This window comes from Athalia rosae, chromosome 5 (genome assembly GCF_917208135.1).
Source record: "Athalia rosae chromosome 5, iyAthRosa1.1, whole genome shotgun sequence".
Lineage (NCBI taxonomy): Eukaryota > Metazoa > Arthropoda > Insecta > Hymenoptera > Athaliidae > Athalia > Athalia rosae.
In genome coordinates this window covers 12,531,522-12,550,263 of record NC_064030.1, presented here as the reverse complement: position 1 = coordinate 12,550,263, position 18,742 = coordinate 12,531,522, and the positions used below count along the sequence as shown (strand labels likewise).

The 18,742-nt window shown below is 42.9% G+C and overlaps 1 protein-coding gene across 1 annotated transcript; it reads left to right on the top strand.

Moving 5' to 3' along the window:
• The first annotated feature begins 14,905 nt into the window (after nt 1-14,905).
• Nucleotides 14,906-16,013, top strand: LOC125501090. The gene is made up of 4 exons (XM_048655988.1): nt 14,906-14,947; nt 15,038-15,161; nt 15,419-15,592; nt 15,814-16,013. Exons 1-4 carry the CDS (start codon nt 14,906-14,908, stop codon nt 16,002-16,004), a joined length of 531 nt encoding a protein of 176 aa, XP_048511945.1. The 3' UTR covers nt 16,005-16,013.
• Nucleotides 16,014-18,742: the final 2,729 nt, after the last annotated feature.

The window sequence follows — 18,742 nt, the reverse complement described above, 5'->3', positions numbered from 1 at the left end:
ACGGACTCAGTCACCTGCTCAATCAAGTACGCAACTCATTACCCAAATAATCAACGCAAACACCACCCTCTGTCAAAAAACAGGACGGGGCGAATACCGCCATCCCATGCCCCCCAAAAAAAAAGCCAGCGTGACGTCACCAGAACAGCAAGCAGGCCCCAAACAGGAAGAAGAGGGGAAGACGCCCGCTAAAGACCCGACGGAGGGGAAGATGCCCCAAAAAGACCCCGGCGGAGGGGTGGGGGTAGACGCCCGATAACCCACTAGGCGAGGGGATGGCGCCATAGGAGGGAAGGGAGGGGGTTTGTTGTGACGCCCCATACCCGACCCTATCTACTCCTAATGCTGTACGAATTCACAAGTATTGCTTAATTACCATAAGAACGTAAGCTTTAATCGAGGCTCGTCGAACGTACTACGGAAACGGCGGAAAGGCCTGAAAACGTGGATTAGCATATTTGTTTCATAGTGGCGGGGATCTCGTGTATCATCGGAAAATGCATCGATGGTACTCGGATTATTATGAGACGCTGCGAGCCCTTTTTTTTGATACTTGATCAGGGTGATTTTTTCGCCGGCAGAAATTTCTTCGACCTGCCCACTTTGTTCAGTTGTGTTGAAGTCATGATATTCTGATTTTGAGTTGTAATTTTCAGCGTCCAGATTTCACACGTGCACTAAAAACGTTAAATATTTTGTAGACAAATTTGGCAGTTATTGTTGATCGTTTAAGATCACTTTCCAACGTTTCTACGAAACTCAGTCAAGTTAGAAATCCTCGATTGATTATGAAATGAAGGAACCAACGCCAACGCTTGCGCTTCCGCATTGTGATCAGCCGAACTATTGGTTTGTCCCCCGACAGGGGGGTGTGGGGAGGTGTGAGGGATCGAGGACCCGGAATTTTGTTGAAAATATGAACGATAATGACACCAACGATCGCTCCACGGAACAAGATATTTACGAATCTCTTTCGTCTTGACGATAGCGAGAAAGAGAAGGGTGGAGAGGGGGCTGCGGTTCGAAAACCGTTGGCGTTTTTCCAAAAAAACCGTCGCTATATCTCGCGAAAACAAAATAGCGGTCGCGTGATGACCGCACATCTAGGGCTACCTCGTCAACGGGGGAGGAGAATCGGTGAACCGGCGGTTTGCGTCTCAGCTAGATTGTAGGTGATGTAGGAATTTTCGTCCAGAACCCCTCTGTATAGCTACTTCCAGTGTCTACTGGTAATTCAGTTTGATCTAAGATGAGGTCTTTCGAATTTATTTTGATTGAGGGTGAATTATAGTTTGGATGGGCTGGATTTAGTTGAAGTTTGACTGTATGAATTTTATTGATCATTGCGAATTTCCACGTGATGCTTGAATTTCTCCCATCGGCACGCCTTGCCGAGGGGAAAATGTCTCGTTTCCTGCCTGATTGATTGTTTGATTACCGTTTTATGGGTTATCTTGTGTTTCTCGTTTAGCGTTATCATATTTCCGTTTTCTACAATCGCGAATTAAGTGTCCTGACTTTTTACAATAGTGGCAAGTCAAATGAACGTGAGGGTAGGTTTCAGAAGAATTAGTATAAGATCCGTTATGACAGAAATTTGATTGTGGTTGTCTATTGCTTGGTCGTGCTCTGTATTCAGTTATGACGTGATTATCTTTTTTGCAGTAATTGCAAAAGTTTCCCGTGCTGTCAATTGATTTGTGGGGTTGATAAGCTGCTCGATTGTTCGGCTTTGAGTAAGCAGTCTCAAAATGATTTGAGTTATTTCGTGGAGTACTTCCGTTGAAATTTTGAGTAACATCACAGTCTTCCGTGTTTGTTTCTCTTAGATTTTTGCTGAATTGTTTGAATTGGGGAAATCTACCTCTGCTTTCTGCTAGTTTAGCTTCCCTAATTCTGCTGAATCTAAAAATTTTTTGTCCACGCAAACAATAGCGATATCGGCTAGGAATCCTCGGATAAAACAGTTCATCGCGGAACTACGAGCGAATAATTTTTTCGCTCTCGCTAACGGTCCACCTTCACATTCAATTTCCTTAAGTGTTTGAGTCATGTGTTGATATATTCTAAAATTGAAATCTGTGAGTTCGTCCTTCGGTCTTATTCCGATATCTTGGAATTTTTGTATCCATAGGTCTACTGGTTTCTAGGTTCTCAAATGTTCTTGAATGAGGTCGATTTGTTCGTCTTCTGTCTGTACGTTAGCTTTGTTTAATCGATTCAAGGCCTCGCCTTTGCATTTGGACATCAATATTAATATGACGAATTGTTCTCCGCAACTAGGGATTAACGCTTTTGAAGTCGAACAATAATGTACATATCGTTAAACGAATCATCCATCAGAACCACTGAATTCGGGTATTACCTTAATATAATCTCTAATATCTAGTTTGGTACTGCCGTCAGCTCTTATTGTTTGATGATTCATGGAGCTGGTTAACTTACTTTCATTGGTTCGTTTAGTACTGACATGATTAATTTGCTTAATGCGTAAACTTACTTTATATAGATCTGTTCGACAGTTAAAGATATGAAAGGCGATGGTCTACGAGGAATGGTTGAATATCTGCGATGGGTGCTGGTTGGTTTCCGTCGGATGCTGAGATGTTCTGGATGAATCTGCGGTGTCAGTTCTGGTTGAATTTCTTGAAGATTTTGCGATGATGCAGTTGAAGCTAATGATCTTCTTGATGATCTTGGGTTGATAGTCTCACGAATTTTTTTTCAGTCTTATGTTCTCAAAGTTGTAAAAAAAATGTCTAATTTCTTTGTTTTCTGATTAAATCGATTCATTTCACTGTTTTTCTACTGTTTTTTTTTCCATCGCTGGCTGCCATCCCGACGCTGCCAACAAATTCATTCAGGATAAAGCTGTTACGTCTTGCAAGTTACTCGAATGATGACCGGGTTCATCGACTGAATTCGGACGTGAAATACTGAAAAGAATCTTTCTTTTCTACCCAGCTGGTCTCTGGTCGCCAATTTACCTGGGCGATAGATCAACACACTATCGAATCACTATGTTACCGTAGTTACTTTTTTACCAGCCACTACTAAGCACAGTTGAGATAAATGATGACGATGAAAATTATTATTTGAACAGTGTTTATTTGGATTTATTCACATATGAATATTATCAATAATGGAATAATTGATGATGTAAAATATTTTTAATCAGGTTCACTATTTTAGGTTTGTTTCATCATAGTTCATTCATAAACTCAAATAAAATTCAATTATGTGGTAGAGATTATGACTTGAAACAAAAATTTGTGAGATTTAGAGATTTGGGAAAATTGTCTGAGTTCCGATCCGGATCTAAATGTTAGAGAGAAACTGGTGTTCTGACGATTTAGGTCCGGAGTATTACTGGAATTCTGTTGGTTTAAGTCTTAGGATCACTAGTGTTCTGGAGGTTTAGATCTTGAGAGAGAGCGGGATCTGCTGAGACCGGGTTTTTATATGAGTGATATAGGGGAGTTTTTTGGTGGGGTTGAATTTTGGAGAACTGTGCGGGCGCGGAAACATGCTATTGGTTGACTTGGATCTTTGGAAAAGATGCTACGCAGTAGGAATGCTGTGATTGGGGGAACGCGAGGGCTGAGGGATGGACTCTCGTATCCGAGCGTTGGCGGAATTTTTCCAGAATGTGGGTGTTGAACGTTTCCGATCCTTAGGACTTAATTTTCTTCGAACGGTTCTTCAGGATTTTGAGTGTCTATTTTTACGGGTTTTCTTGGTATTGTAGTTCAACGGCTATCTCAAGTGGTTGCACGTGCAGCTGCATAGCTTTGCTATCCGCTTGACCATATTGCCCACATCTTTGGAAAAGATGTGTACTGTAGTCTGGGGATAGGGTTTTGCTTTCTCAGACTACCTGATGCGTTGTTACTCATCCTACATTATTCCAGAGTATTCGTTACATAGTTCAAAACGGTTGGTCTTGACCATATTGCCGACATCTTTGAAAAAGATGTGTACTGTAGTCTGGGGATAGGGTTTATGGTTTCTCAGACTACCTGATGCGTTGTTGCTCATCCTACATTATTCCAGAGTATGCGTAATATAGTTCAAAACGGTTGGAATACTAAAAGTAAGGAAGGTTTATAAGAGTTTGATAGTAATTACATGTCGTGTCCGAGTAATTAAAGAGAAGACGCTGGTGCATGCTATTGGGACGTAACACCACGGTCAATTTGAAGGTTAGGTACTGTAACGTGGCGTTTTCAGCCCCGTTACTACGGCACCCAAATCTCCCGGAATTTCCTCCCGTTTTTCGTTAATAATCTAGAAAACTGCAGCACACCGAAACGAATCACCAAGGCTAAATTAAAATAAGAGATATTCCGTATGTTAAGCTAATTTTCGTTGTCGTTCCGAATATTCTCTTATGGGACCTGGGAAAATACCGACGAGTTGAGCCAGGACGACCTACGAGGACCTCCCGGGCCCTTTCCTCCAAGGGTACAACTCTGACGTCATCCGTGCCAATCAGACTACCGATGTGCACTCTCCCGTGGTGGACCGGACCACCAGCTGAAGACAGCATCGCCAATATCTCCCGCCTCCCGATCTACCGAATCGCTACCGGCGTATAGGACCGCAAGACGACCCGTCTACGATCTCCCGCTAGACGATAGGTGCGTAAGACGCTCTGCTATCGACGAATGGATGCTACGGAAGGCGGCGTATAGGGTGGCATGAACTGAGTAGTGTCACCTCCCGTCGCGTAACTTACTGGCCAGGAGCCAGACCAAAATAACATCTACCGTTCCGGAACTGATCCCGTCACCGGGTAAAACTTGGTAACCTCCCGAGATGACGTTCTGCCTAGGAAGACATGTAGGAGCCGAGGCACAAGTGAGCCCAGGACTACATTCCGACTCCCGAGACGACATAGAATAGAGATGTTGCTCTTAGGATGAGGACTCCAAGTGCCTGAGTCGACGCAGCCTTGGATGGCCTTCTGAACGCAGACAGCCAGCCGGTCAGTACTCAAAAGCGAGCGCGGCCGATGAGGAAGCATGGATGATGACGTCAGAGGAGAGGAGAGGCGCCGAATAGGCAAATTCAATTGTCACCAGAAGAATTGCGCCCTACACCTGTGGCCTAATTAGGAGAGGGAATCGCCAATCCGGACGATTTCCGAGTAAGAAGATCCTGGACACCGGCGCTCAACTCGTCCTACTCTACGAGATACCGTTGACCAGACAGGACGTTTTGGTTAGATCCTTCCTCACCAATTCAGATCCTCCTTTGCCGCTTTCCCAAATCTACCGTCTACCGCTACCGTTTTTCACCCAACACTACCGCTACCGTTGTTCTTTAGATTCACTCCTATCCGCCCCTTAGCTACCGTATATTTAAATCTAGAGTCAGTTCAAACAATCGTATTAAGTTAGAGTCAGTGGGTGCCGAACTCCTTCCGTTAAGGTAAGGTTTTCCACCTTCAGAGAGAGGCACGAAGTAGCCACGTGGGGGATTGCAAATTGCCTAGAATATTACGTATTTTGTTTTATTGTCAGAGTGTAAGTCAGTGGTTAAAGGCCCACTGCATCCAGTATTTAGAGTGTAAGTCAGTGGTTAAAGGCCCACTGCATCCGTTATTTAGAGTGTAAGTCAGTGGTTAAAGGCCCACTGCATCCAGTTTATTTAGAGTGTAAGTCGGTGGTTAAAGGCCCACTGCATCCAGTATTTGATAAGTCGGTGGGAACGCGCCCCACCGCAATTTGGTACGGTCCGGTCCGTTACGTTTTTCGGTTTTTTTTGGGCAATTTTGTAATTCCTCCCGGTTTACCTCGTGGCTGAATTCCGTTACCGTACGTTTTGTATTTTCGCTCTCTGAGCATTTAATTGGTCTTCTACCGTTTCTCCCGTGCATCTGCTGCACGGGGTATCATTTAGTACGTTGAGTTATTAAGAAAAATTTAAGTAATACGTTAAGGAAAGCCTTGGTGATATTTGGTGATGCTGTATGGTATTTTGTTATAATTTCTGTAATATTTTCTCCCGTATCTAATTTGTCATTCTTTGGGTAATCTGTTACCCCTACGGTAAATCTTGCGTTCCGTTACGGTCCCGATCAATTGGGAAAATCTATCGTCTGTTACCGTAGAGTAGCCACGGAAAAGCGCTCCGTGTAAAACCGCGCCTTTTCTCCCGTTCGTAATTATCGCTCATTCGGATAATTTGTGAAAGAATCAGTAAACTCCCGTAGGCCTTTCGAATATCGAAATTATAATTCTGTACTCCCGTAAATTACCTCCCGCTACCGTTAACCGAATTATATTTTGTTACTCTCGACCTATTATAAATCTACCGATTCTGTATTTCCTACCGAATTTGTTAAAATACAGTCTCCCGAAATTACGTTACGTTATCGTTTTTTATTTGTGCCCGAATTGTTGTTGTGGATCCACGCCACTCTACCATTTATTTCGCTGTTGAACAGCCTGTGCCTAGCCAGCCACTCCGCCGGATCTGTATTCGTTTATTCCGTAAGTTTTTGTTATTCCGTTAAGTGACGCGACACGCGTCTGGCGCCCAACAATCTTTTCGTTCCGTTTTCCGTTTTCCGTTCCGTTTTCCGTTTTCAGTTTCGTACAGATCGCGCCGAAGGCACGTGGGTTTTTCCCGGGTCCAACCCGCCTGGGGGAAAAATAGAAAACCTTCTACGTCCCAAGTGGGGCCCAATGTGGGGCCGCTCAAAAGGTTGATCTGTTTAAAAAGCCACGTTGCAGTACATTACTTGAGATGTGAGGTACCATCAGAAACGTCAGTGTTTTCAGGTAGCTGTTGCATCGTGATTGTCTGGTTGCCCTGACGTATTTTTTTGTAGTTGTCGATGCATCGTTTGAAGCTCCAATGTATATTGTGCATTACTTCATGGTCAGACCCATGGTGGCGGCGAAGTTTTCGGCCATAAAATTGCCCATGGAGCAGGTATCAATCAGCGAGCGGCATGTTATCAGGTCTACACAAAAGTTTTTCATGTAGATGCTAGCCATTACCATCAGCGAGCTCATTCGTGTATCAATTATGAATGACTGCCCGTTTGCGGGTTGAATTTCAGCCAATTTCGGTCCTAGTCATGCCTCTGGTGGTAAAGACCCGCCAAGCACGACAAGTGTAACAGGGTGTGGTGTAAGCGGCTGCAAATTATCAATTTTTTCCCTAACCTGCAAGCCTTGGTCTCATGATTGGCTCTGGTTGACGAACTTCATTCTACAGCGTGTAGGCACCTGTCATGCTAGAGCGGGGATAAGGCGGGAAGAATCGACAATTGTCGGGTAATGCCGATAATTGTCGACTCGACGTATCCTAAAAAATTAGTCCTCTTCTCCCTGGGCCGTCGTGACGAGTAGACGTGAGCGATGATAAGATAAGTTCATAGAGATACGTATATATATATATATTTCATCAATGTAATGCGCCAGGGAGATTGAGTTCGTTACCGGATATCACTGCATTATTGTCTCTATATCCCGCTCGCCTTTCTTTTATTAGTCACGTCATGTATGAATACTCGACGGTCCCTGATTTTATTTCATACACCTTTATTCGTTTTATTTATTCATATGCACTGTGTCGCGTGCTATTTTTTCTTACCATACCTGTTATTTGTTCCTTTTGTGATGTAGTGGCGTCTCATTATTCTACATGCAAAACATATATGTACGGCAAGAGGACCCAAGAAATTATATAACTATTGTACATAATGAGCGCCCAAACAACTTATAACTAAATTAAAGATAATAATACCTGCCAACAAATATTGATCAACGTGTAATGTTCATTCATAGCGATATTCAAAAGTGAAGGAATCGTTACAAGCGTACTGCGTTGACGAGCAAACTTATGTACTGTGACGTTGCATTTTGCATGCCCGTCACAGGGTCATGCAACTTCGCGAAAATACGGCCAGATCGGCGGGATACTCTCGGCAAACAGTGACGGATTTAGGTAGTTTGTAATATAGCAATAATTTTTGTATTTTCCTCCCATTCCAACCCTCCCCATGTCCTGGAGCCCGACCACCGAGGGAATACCACAGCCCGACGGATGCTACTGTGGAAGGCTCACTGACCATACTGCATCGGACTAAGTAAAAGTAGCCCCAAAAGACGCGCAGCTCTGGTTGCCGCAAGAAACGGACGAAGATCAGCGTCTACCATCTCGTATAGCCATGATGTCTTCCCGGGGAGCACAGTGGACGACTTTTCCACTGCTGCATATTCCCCCAACTATCGTATCGCACCAACTCCGTGGATGCCGGATGGCAGCGTATAAGGCCGTGAGATGAACTCCACAGTAGAGCCTCCTACCATCCCGACTTCTCGGCCAGGCGCCGAACCACCTCAACAATAACCACCCTCCGGACACCGTGTTGACTCCGCGGTTGCCCCAGAAAGGCCCCGGCTACATCATTCACCCCAAGGAGCAGCAGAATTGCGGGAGCGGGGTTCAGGTGACCTCCTACGCCGATCCTGGTGCGGTCCGGCGAGGATCCAAAGTGAAGGTCGTCGCACCGAAGCCAAATAACCCCCAGCTAGCGAGGTCACGTGTGGGCCCAGGGTTGGGGGGCTACTCCAAGGCGGCGGTGGTTCCGAGAGTGACACCCAGCGAATAACGAGGGAAGCATCAGGGTACAGCAGGGTCCGTGCAGTCTGAAGCAGTAGTCATCCAGTTCATCCTGCGCAGTCAGCGCAGCTAAGGTGTCGCTGGAGTGATCCAAGCGACCAATCAAACATCGGAAGCTACTCCCCCCAGAATATCGATATGCGGCAGGACGAATCGAAGGATCCCTCTCTTCTACGTCTGACCGTCGACCCGGCTACACGGAATCATCGATCATCGTATCGCTCCCCTAAAGCCCCCCTACAGTTTTCTTGAAGTCATTTAATGCTTTTTCTCCCCTTTATTTTCTAATCTATCGTTCTTCTTTTTCTTCTATCGCTGAGGTAAGCCTTACTTTTGTAACGAATTATCAAATGATCGACAGAATGTAGGAAGGGGAATTGAGGATCAGAGAGCGAAGAGTGGGAGTAATAAGAGGTACAAGGCAAGAAGGAACATAATTTGAAAGGACTTCCTCGAGATCGGTGATCACCTCAATATACATAATTCTGTACCACATTCTTCGATATACATCACACATACACAGCATACATTTGTCATCTTTACATTTCTTCTTAAAAATAAAATTCGAATACTTCGAGCATGTTTGCTACCTGGAGCCTGCATCTCAATATCACGGACTGAACAAATCTATATAATACCTAAAGGCTTGGAAAAGGAGGAAGATCTTGGATGACGAACTAGCTGAGGATTGACAACGCCATTTTAAAACGGTCACGATATCATCACTTTCGAAATTTTACTAATCATTTTCATTTTCATTCTTCCATCTCATTCTTGTGTTGTCTTTCAGTTATTTTACATGTATTTATCATTCTTTTGTAGGCCGATTATGTTGATCTTTGTTTTGTTAGATAAATTCGTACGTATACTTATTCTTTTATTTTGATATTTTCATGTCACTCTTTATATGACCTATTGGCATCGTCGAATTTTTAATTATTTGAGTACAGTCATATTTATTATTTTCTTTAATTTTCATATTTTTATTTTATACACGTTATACAATTCATGTTGATTCATTCATTATTTTATATTTTTTTACCACGATTTATTAAAAAACTTTCAATTGATACATTTTCTCAAACAATTTCATCTGTATACAATTTTTTGTTATTCATTCATATTATCAATGTTACACTTTCTTACTGTGAAGCCACGAATTAACCCTAAAATGTGACGTATTGGGTCAGGCCTGGTCATTTTTGGGTGTTACCACGCGGTTGTTGGCCCAGAAAGCCCTACCGTCGCATAATTTTGTATTTTGAGTCTCTTTTGCGCACGACCAGGTCGCGACAATTTTTGATTATTTGGATAATTTGGAATGTGTTAATTCGTGACTGGCTGACGCCTTTGCTTTTCCGCTCTTAAAAGCTATAATCTGAGATAACATTTGGATTAGAAGCTTTTGCTCTTTTGATCATTGTGTATTTTGCTATTTGGTATTTTGATATTGGATATTTTGCTATTTTGTATTTCGCTGCTTCATATTGCGTATTCCTGGCTATATTCGCTATGTGATATAGTTGCGAGGTAATCTTGAGTATTTGCCATGTGATCGATCGCGACGCATGAATTTAGAATCACTGTCACGTTTTCGAGAGTATTGCAGGCGTAGAAGTAGCCGTGGAGAATCAGCGTAATTTTCGAGTATTGTAATTTTCGAGTATTGTAATTTGTATTGGGAATTTGTAATTTGAGTAATTGATAGTTGATCTCCACGTTAAATTGTAGTTAGCGTATTTGTGCGCAGCAAGGCAGCGCCTGCGGTGTAGACCTCGCTAAATCTTTGATCTCGTACTATCAAGAGTCTCGGTAGAGTCTCGCGCCAAGTACATTCAAAAGAACGGGCGGACTACCGAGTATCTTTACTGCTAGGGGATAGGAAAAGCGCTGTAGGGCCGACTGTTTTATTAGGTATTTCCTAAATCAAAAGCATTTCGGGAACTTTGGATGCACTTTCGCTATATGAATCGCGGACGAGCTGTCATTTAAGTGTAATTTCAATAACGTCAGTGGTCGGAGAGCTGGGATATGATAATCTTTGATCACCGGTAGGTCGTTTCGATCGGATTCACCACCGTCGTCATCGTACAGCCAGCTATATCCAAAACCATTCCAACATAATTCTGTAGAAGAGAAACCGCGGGTGTGGTTATTCCCTATACTGTGATTGGGTCCCAGAAAAGCGGCGCTCTCATGGCTACCGCTTGCCGCGCTGGCAGCTGATATCGGAGCCCGTCTAGTGGCAAGTCAACACAATGGCGGCACAGAATAGAAGTGACGGAATCGTCATTGCTGGGATGTGTGTTGTATTTTACATGCCCTTGTGATAGCACTCTTAGTTCCATGAACGAACATAAATAATCTTGGTAATAAAACTCTGAATAGTGCGACATGTTTGTCGACTTGATCGATGATCGAAATATCGGGTGTTCACTCACCAGCTCGTCGTCCGCTTGTGAGGTTAGAAGGACAAAGCTCGTCGAATCATCGGTAATCGCTACCGACAGTGATTGCCTTATAAAATTTTCAATATATCGTAAAACAGATGAATCGATTGATGCTATGCAAGGTGCTCAAGTTCGTCCAATTCGCGAAGCAATCACGTGAGTAACAAACAGCATGGGTGCGAGTCAATCATAAACTTTGAGTTTCTAACGTATTCCAACGTACCCACTGTCTCGAATCAAAACAACCAGCATTTCCTCTTGTTCCACAAGCATACGGATATCGCAAAATACAGCAGTTTCTGCTCCAATGACACAAATCGAGGGTTCCTATTCCTACAGGAAAACCAACGCCGAACGATCCAACACTACTACCCAGATATCACAAAAGGATGCTTTCCCTCCTGGCACGCCACAAACTTGGGGTTCCTTTCCAATCCTACTCGGCTATGAAACCTGTAACAAAATCAGAGAGAGAAAAACTATCCAAGATGGAGGTCTCCCGCTGATACTGTTCGTCATTACAAGTTGCAGGTGACAAAATCCAACCTACCTCCCCCAAAGTTGTATACAAGTCAATCATAACCAATGCCTCCCTAATGTACCTGCTGTGCCGTATCAACGCAATTAACACTTTCCTTTCCACCACAAGCATCTCGATACCGAAGGATGCAGCAGTATTTGTCCTAATACGACGAATCAATGGATCCTACTTCCACAGGTGAAATGAAGTCAACAAATTCTTTGGCTCTTTCCATGTAGAGTCACGAAAGAATTCGGTTCCTCTTCTGGGACTTCACAAACGGAAAGCTCCTCTCCAATCCTACTCGCCGACAAAAGTTCAAAATGACCGAAACGCGTGGAAGACTTTTCAAAACAAAGAAGGTTTACGTCCAATGAGGTGTGTCGTCAACTGCAGTCAAATCACTTACTGGCCACGCACCCGGCAGTTGTCAGTAAGCCAACTATGACGTTTGCCTGCCATTGGTACTTACCATATCGCTTCATCATAACTAACACATTCCTTTGTCCTAGAAGCATACTGATTTTGAAAGATTCATCAGCACTTGTTCTATTGCTTCAGTCCAAGAGTTCCTTTCCAGAGACCATCTTCGAGCAAATTGACGATGAAAAATCCGGAGCTCCCTTCCACATCACCCGAAACCAACTAGTCTTTCTCCTGGCACAACACTCACGAAAATTCTTTCCAAACGCGATCCCACTAGGGGACGAGAGCTGTAGCGAATCGAAAGGTAAACAACTCTCCAAAACGTAGGTTTCTTTGACAAGAATCTTGCTTCAATAGCTAGATCGAGTTCTGGTCGCCGAATGTGACTCAAGTATGACGTTCATCACTCTCTCAAACCCTTGTACAAATCCGTAATGACTAACACCATCCTCCTTCCTACCAGCATACTAATATCGATGGAAGAATCGGTTCCCGTTCTAATACCGCAAACCAAGAGTTCCTGCACCCTTAAACAAACCGAAGATGAAAAATCCGGAGCTCCCTTCCACGTTACATGAAAGAAGACAGTCTTTTTTCTGGCACTTTACAAAATACTTCTACAAATGTACGCGCCGATCTAAGCTGTGGCTGAATGCAATAGTGGACGATTCCTGAAACCCTCATTCATTACCGATGGCTGATCGCCGTCTCGTTGTTACCAAGGGACCTTAGATTGCGGTCAATCAAGCATATTTTTCAAATGCTCATGCGTTACAATATATTAGCATATACGTCAATGCGTCACGCTGAAAATGGTGCATCGATTAACGTTCTTAGTGAAGAGAATGAAATGCAAATTGTGAAATTCGTGTGAAGATTCGTGGACTCAGTGTTTGTATACGTAATCTATGTTAGTATTAAGAACACCATCTATCATGAGCTAATGTCAACGATATATAAGTGTGAAATGCGCATTTAAATAGAGTATTTTTCATAAGATTTTTCGTCGTACGTAAAAAGCATCATAACAATTGATCTATAGGATGATACCAGTGATCACAGTCCATGGTAAAAGAAAGACATTCGCAATAAAAGACACTATCAATGTTAGTTTCATTTATGGTATCATTGCATTGTAATTGTCACAGCTGTCCTTGTAGTCTCCTCAAGGTTAGGGGAAGTCATAAGAACAATATGTATTATTTACTGTATCCTTATACGGCTGCCCCTGAATACTTGCTCAGTGAAAAGTTGATGGAGTCACTTCTCATGTAGTATCAATCTGAGAATTTAGTGCGGGTAGAACAGTTACCATATCACTACTGCATCTTTTAAAAATTCAAATGCCAACTTTGATCATCTTCTGAAAACAAAAGCATCGAATAACAGAAGCCAAATACAAATCGAAACATGTCCCTACTCAATTGGAGCAGGAGTCAGAAAATGGATTCGTTACTCAACCTGTCATGTGTCTGGTTCTAAATCATAATTCAGCAATACAGCAGCAGTCAAGGTCACCTGGCAAATTCAGATTCGGACAAGTAACTGGAGTTGAAGTTCAGAAGACCGCAAAAATACATGTTATGCAACATAACAGTGTTCCGCACAGATTGATTACATTGAAAATCTCATGTTGCATGAGATAGACTATGCAGTAGTGAATGTCACGATGCAACAGATAACTATTAAAATATTTTGAGTCGTTATGATGATCTTCACGTTTGACAAACGTTCAAGGAAACACCGTAATCGGATGTGACAACCAAAGATGTGTGTCATAATCTGTTATTAAATCAAATGACCAGTGAGATTCCTTGCGGCAAATGATCAATCCAGAGACAGCTGTGGCTACCTGCAAATCTTGTTAGGATCAAAAGAACAAGTAGAGCAAACTAAAGAGAAAAAAACATCACGTGCGTTCATTTACTAAATCTACGTTCGTGCTATGAAATAAGAAATTCAACGTCTGTTGGAGGGTTTCCCAATCTTCGAGTACTGTGGGTTGGGTCACCATCAGAAGGTCAACATTTTTCAGGTGGAGGATCGAATGTCAGATGTTCACCCTATTCTTGCAGCGTTGAATGTAAAAATTAAACATTGTCCAAAAGTGTCGCAACATCTTCAACGCATCAAATTGGGAATTCTGGCACAAACATGGTTGACTCAAAATATAAAAGAGACCATCAACATCTGTGCGTCATGCTCTCAACTTTTGAACCTGTCCGAACCAAAATTTGGCTGTCGTGTTAGCTGAAAGGACCCATCGACCATCAACAGGTTGGACCGTTCGATACTAAATAACATGCAATTCTTGTGATGTCACAACACCATCCAATTGCCCAAAATAGATCCTCGGGATTTATCGCAGGGTGACGAGCTCGTACGTACATTCAGTATATAATAATAGGCGTTAATTTGGAATCGCACCATGGATCATCGGATTTGATCGGCATCCATAGAAAAACTCGAATACGAATCTCCGAAAGCAATTGGTCTGCTACTGGAAAATCAAATTCACCGATCCGTCCAGCAAGTGAATGTGACCCAGAGGCGAAATTTCAGACATGAAAAATAAAATTACGAGAAGGTGACCTCTGTTTGCGGGATCAAACGAAATACACTGATGATCAACATCATTCCAGTTGCATCCTTTATGCAAAAATATCTATTAAACGCGGTAATGTCTTTCTGATGGAGAAAAACTCCTTTTTATTAACAAAATATTTTACAACGAGCATCGTCTTATTAGTCGATCAAACTGCAAGAGTTCGTGTTTCAAAAAAACGGAAGTGCAAGGCTATTGCAACAAACAGAAGGCTGTGGAATCGGAGGCGGAAGTTCTTAATTGCATGCATGAATAATATATAAAATGACAGAAGAGACGCATCAGACCCATCAATTGCCTGAAAGTGTGAGTTCATTTATTTATTTTACGGAAGAAATTCATGCACTTTGTGTTCAATAATTAGTCGAAAAGCTAACGTGTATTGTTAATTTTCAGATGGAAGAAGAAATATTGGCGTGGGAGGACGACGACGAGCTGCTGAGTGTAGCTGGCCAGCTCGACCGCGTGCTCAGCGGAGGCCAGCTACACTCAGCAGCAAGCAGAGAAGGCCGTGAACAAGGTATGCATGTAATTTGTCTCAATTTATTCAGTGTCCTATAGAACAGTCGGCATTTATTGTTATCCACTCGATCTGCATTTCTTCTTGCATTCATTGATGGTGGATAAGATTCAACAAAAAAAATAGTCCTTACTTTGGTGCAATGCTTTCAAGTTGCTGCGAATGTGATCGAACTCCGAATTAGTCGTACGCTAATAATGACGGTTAACCGTCTATAATAATTATTTAATGACGGTAAAATAATTTTTCAATTCAAGTTGAGGCTGCCAGGGTGCGGGAGGCCGCGGAGGCCGCGAGGGTGCGGGAGGCCGCGAGGGTGTGGGAGGCCGCCGAGGCCGCCGAGGCTGCCAGGGTGCAGGAGGCTGCCCCGGCCCCAGGAGCCCTCGAGGTCCCTGGGGTGCCCGAGGCAAACCCTCTGGGAAATGTGAAGGGTACGTAAGATAACATTCGAGTTAATTTATCTGGTGGGATTCCGATCGTCTCATCTGGTGGGTTACACCACCTGAGGTGTTGTCCGCATCTCTTCCTCAATGATACACTATCTTCAGTTAATTTCATTAAATCTATCATAGAAATCACCACCTGAGGTGTTGTTCGCATCTCTTCCGAGATGATACGCTATCTTCAGTTAATTTCATTAAATCTGTTATAGAAAACAACACCCAGAGGGGAACTCGTGCCGGGAAGTGGAGCACCTCCCGGCAGCGAGAAGGGATGGCCAGCAGATTAATATTGAATCTAATAAGGCTAAGCCATCCCTATAAACGGGGCGGCCGAGGAGGTGGCGAGCGAGGAGGTGGCGAGCGAGGAGGTGGCGAGCAAGGAGGAGTACCAAATGTGTAACTTGTAAACCGTAATATATGTAATCTACCGAGTCTCTTGATATAAACATCTTATAAGTCAAATCAAAGAACAATTCATTCGTTATTTATTTGATAAATTGACAACAACGTAACACCAAAGTGCGGTAGTACGATACATACAATATTGTTTGAAATTTAAGGTGCCTAGCACCGGGTCACAGTCCCTAGTCCTCGTTTCCTCGTTTCCTCGACCAATGACGAGTGCGTTAGGAAGGGTTTAGGTTAGGTTGGGAATCGGATCCCGCTCAATCGAAATTCAAAAGACATACATCCTCTGCTGGCAAGTCTGATTGGCCTTCGGTACCGTACCGCTCGGTCCAACCGTACCGAAAAGTTAGTGAATCCCAGCGCTTACAACTAATATCGGAATGTAGCCGACATTGTTCGAAATCAGCACTGAGCGTAAATTCCCTAGTCTCCGACCAATGGCAAGTGTCTCGTTCACCGTAGGTATGTACATACATACAGTTACGAATGAGATCTCGCGCTATCGGAATCCAATATATCATGGTTCGCTCTCGATGACAGCTTTAATTTCGTAGCTGAGGTTGTAGAGTGCACTTTTAGATTACGTTGTTTTCATAAAGTTTGAATAATTTTCAGAGTTAGAGTCGCGACAGAACAACCCACACCCTATTGATTGTAACAAGTGCATCTGCATTAGTAAGGGATTAGCTAGGCTAGATCGCGTGGGTCTATTAATAATTAGGTGCGTTAGGATAAATAGGTTAGTTAGGTTAGGACGTCCTCCATCTCTAGAAATCTCAAGATTTCGAGAAAGGCTGCTCTAAGCGCCACAATCTGCTGCTTTACGCAATTAGATCAGTTGTTGCTCTGCAAACAACGCATTGCTGCTTTACGCGCAACATATTGCTGCTTTACGCACAATACAAAGAGATAGAGGACTTTGAACTAAACGATTAACCAACTCGCAATCATGGTCAGTTTGCAGATACCAGTTGTTAACGACAGGCTACTAAATGTCATTGAATCTGGCGAATGGCTGTATGATGATCATATGGATCATTTTTTAATGCTTCTGAAAGAATTTTCAGAATATGCACCTCAGGAGACGTGGCGGGTACAGATGCCAGGTACAATAAAACCTGTATCACCTACCACCAAGCATGTGCAAATTTTGCACAGTGGCACGCACGGAGCGCAACACTGGGTTTGTAGTTACTACGATACAAAATCGATATACATATACGATTCTATGAATTCAAAGGTGCTCCACAAGGACCACGAAATATATTTAAGGGCGTTGTTTCCATTCTATAACTTCCACCAGAATCCTGTACAATTTCCTACAGTACAGCGACAGCCCAATGGGTCTGATTGTGGAGTATTTGCGATTGCTTTCGCCATTTCTCTTATATATGGGGAAAAACCTGATCAGGTAACATATCATGCAACCCTTATGCGAGCACATTTGTTAAAATTATTCAAAAACAATGCAATCCAACAGTTTCCATACGTGGACGGAATAAATAGCGCTTCGGCGGTCAAGGTCGTCTCTTCTCCCAAACCTCAAATGCCACGTGAAATCAATCGCTTGACAAATGGGGTTAGGCAAAATAAAAAGCTGCGGAACGATTCGCGAAACAGCGTAAAAAAAGGACGTACTGAACAATCAGCAAAACAAGGCAACAAACCGCATGAATCGGTATTGGTAACTGTTCTTCCCGTTCTTAATCGCAATGACGATCAGTTAGTTAATGATAAGACTTGTCTCACAACACAAGATCCTTCTGTTAATAAAAATAGAGAGAAGATATCTCTTGAAAATCAAAAGAGCGCGGTTCGCCCTACACCGCATTTGGATGCTACGTCCGAAGACATAATAACATCAGGTGGGTGGTTGACTGACCTGCACATGGATCATTTTAGTCATATCGTCAAAAAATGTTCGTCATATTTACCCCAAGAAACGTGGAGAGTTCGAATGCCGGACACAATTGAGCCAGTTTCATCGAAGGTAAAGCATGTGCAAATACTGCATAGCGGTAATACAGGATTAGACGGGCACTGGGTATGCAGTTATTTCGACGGCAAATCGCTATGCATATACGATTCATTAAACAGAAAGACTCTTTATGAGCACCATAAGATATACTTGAAAAAACTGTTTCCTTTCTATCAGTTTCAGAGCAAACGTATCGAATTCCCTCAAGTCCAACAGCAAAGTAATGCATCCGACTGCGGAGTCTTTGCTATTGCATTTGCGATATTGCTTATTAATGGTCAGAAGCCATCAAGAAAAAATTACGATATCTCTCAGATGCGAACACATCTGCTAAAAATATTCGAAAGCAACCTTATGGAAAACTTCCCATGCATCAACAAGAAAAGAAATATTGTTTCGGTAAACATTGGTTCCTCTAGAAAACGTCAGGCACCTGGCGAAGATGTCGGGGGACAATGTGTAGAACAAAGTAAAAAGAGAACTTTATCGGACGAGATAGCACAGATCAGAAATAAAGCACCGTCAAAAAAAAATACCCATCCACCGCAAAAGGATGTGAATAATAATAATGATGACGATAATATTGAACAAGATGATGATGATAAGCCACGGAAATCGATTCAGAAAAATATACCCTCAGATAAGTCCCCAGTGGAACCACATGATAGCAATAGATTAGGACACGTATTGTCGGTTGAAAATGATCAGACTCATGATCATCAAGAACAAACGTTCGTCGATGAGCGTATTTC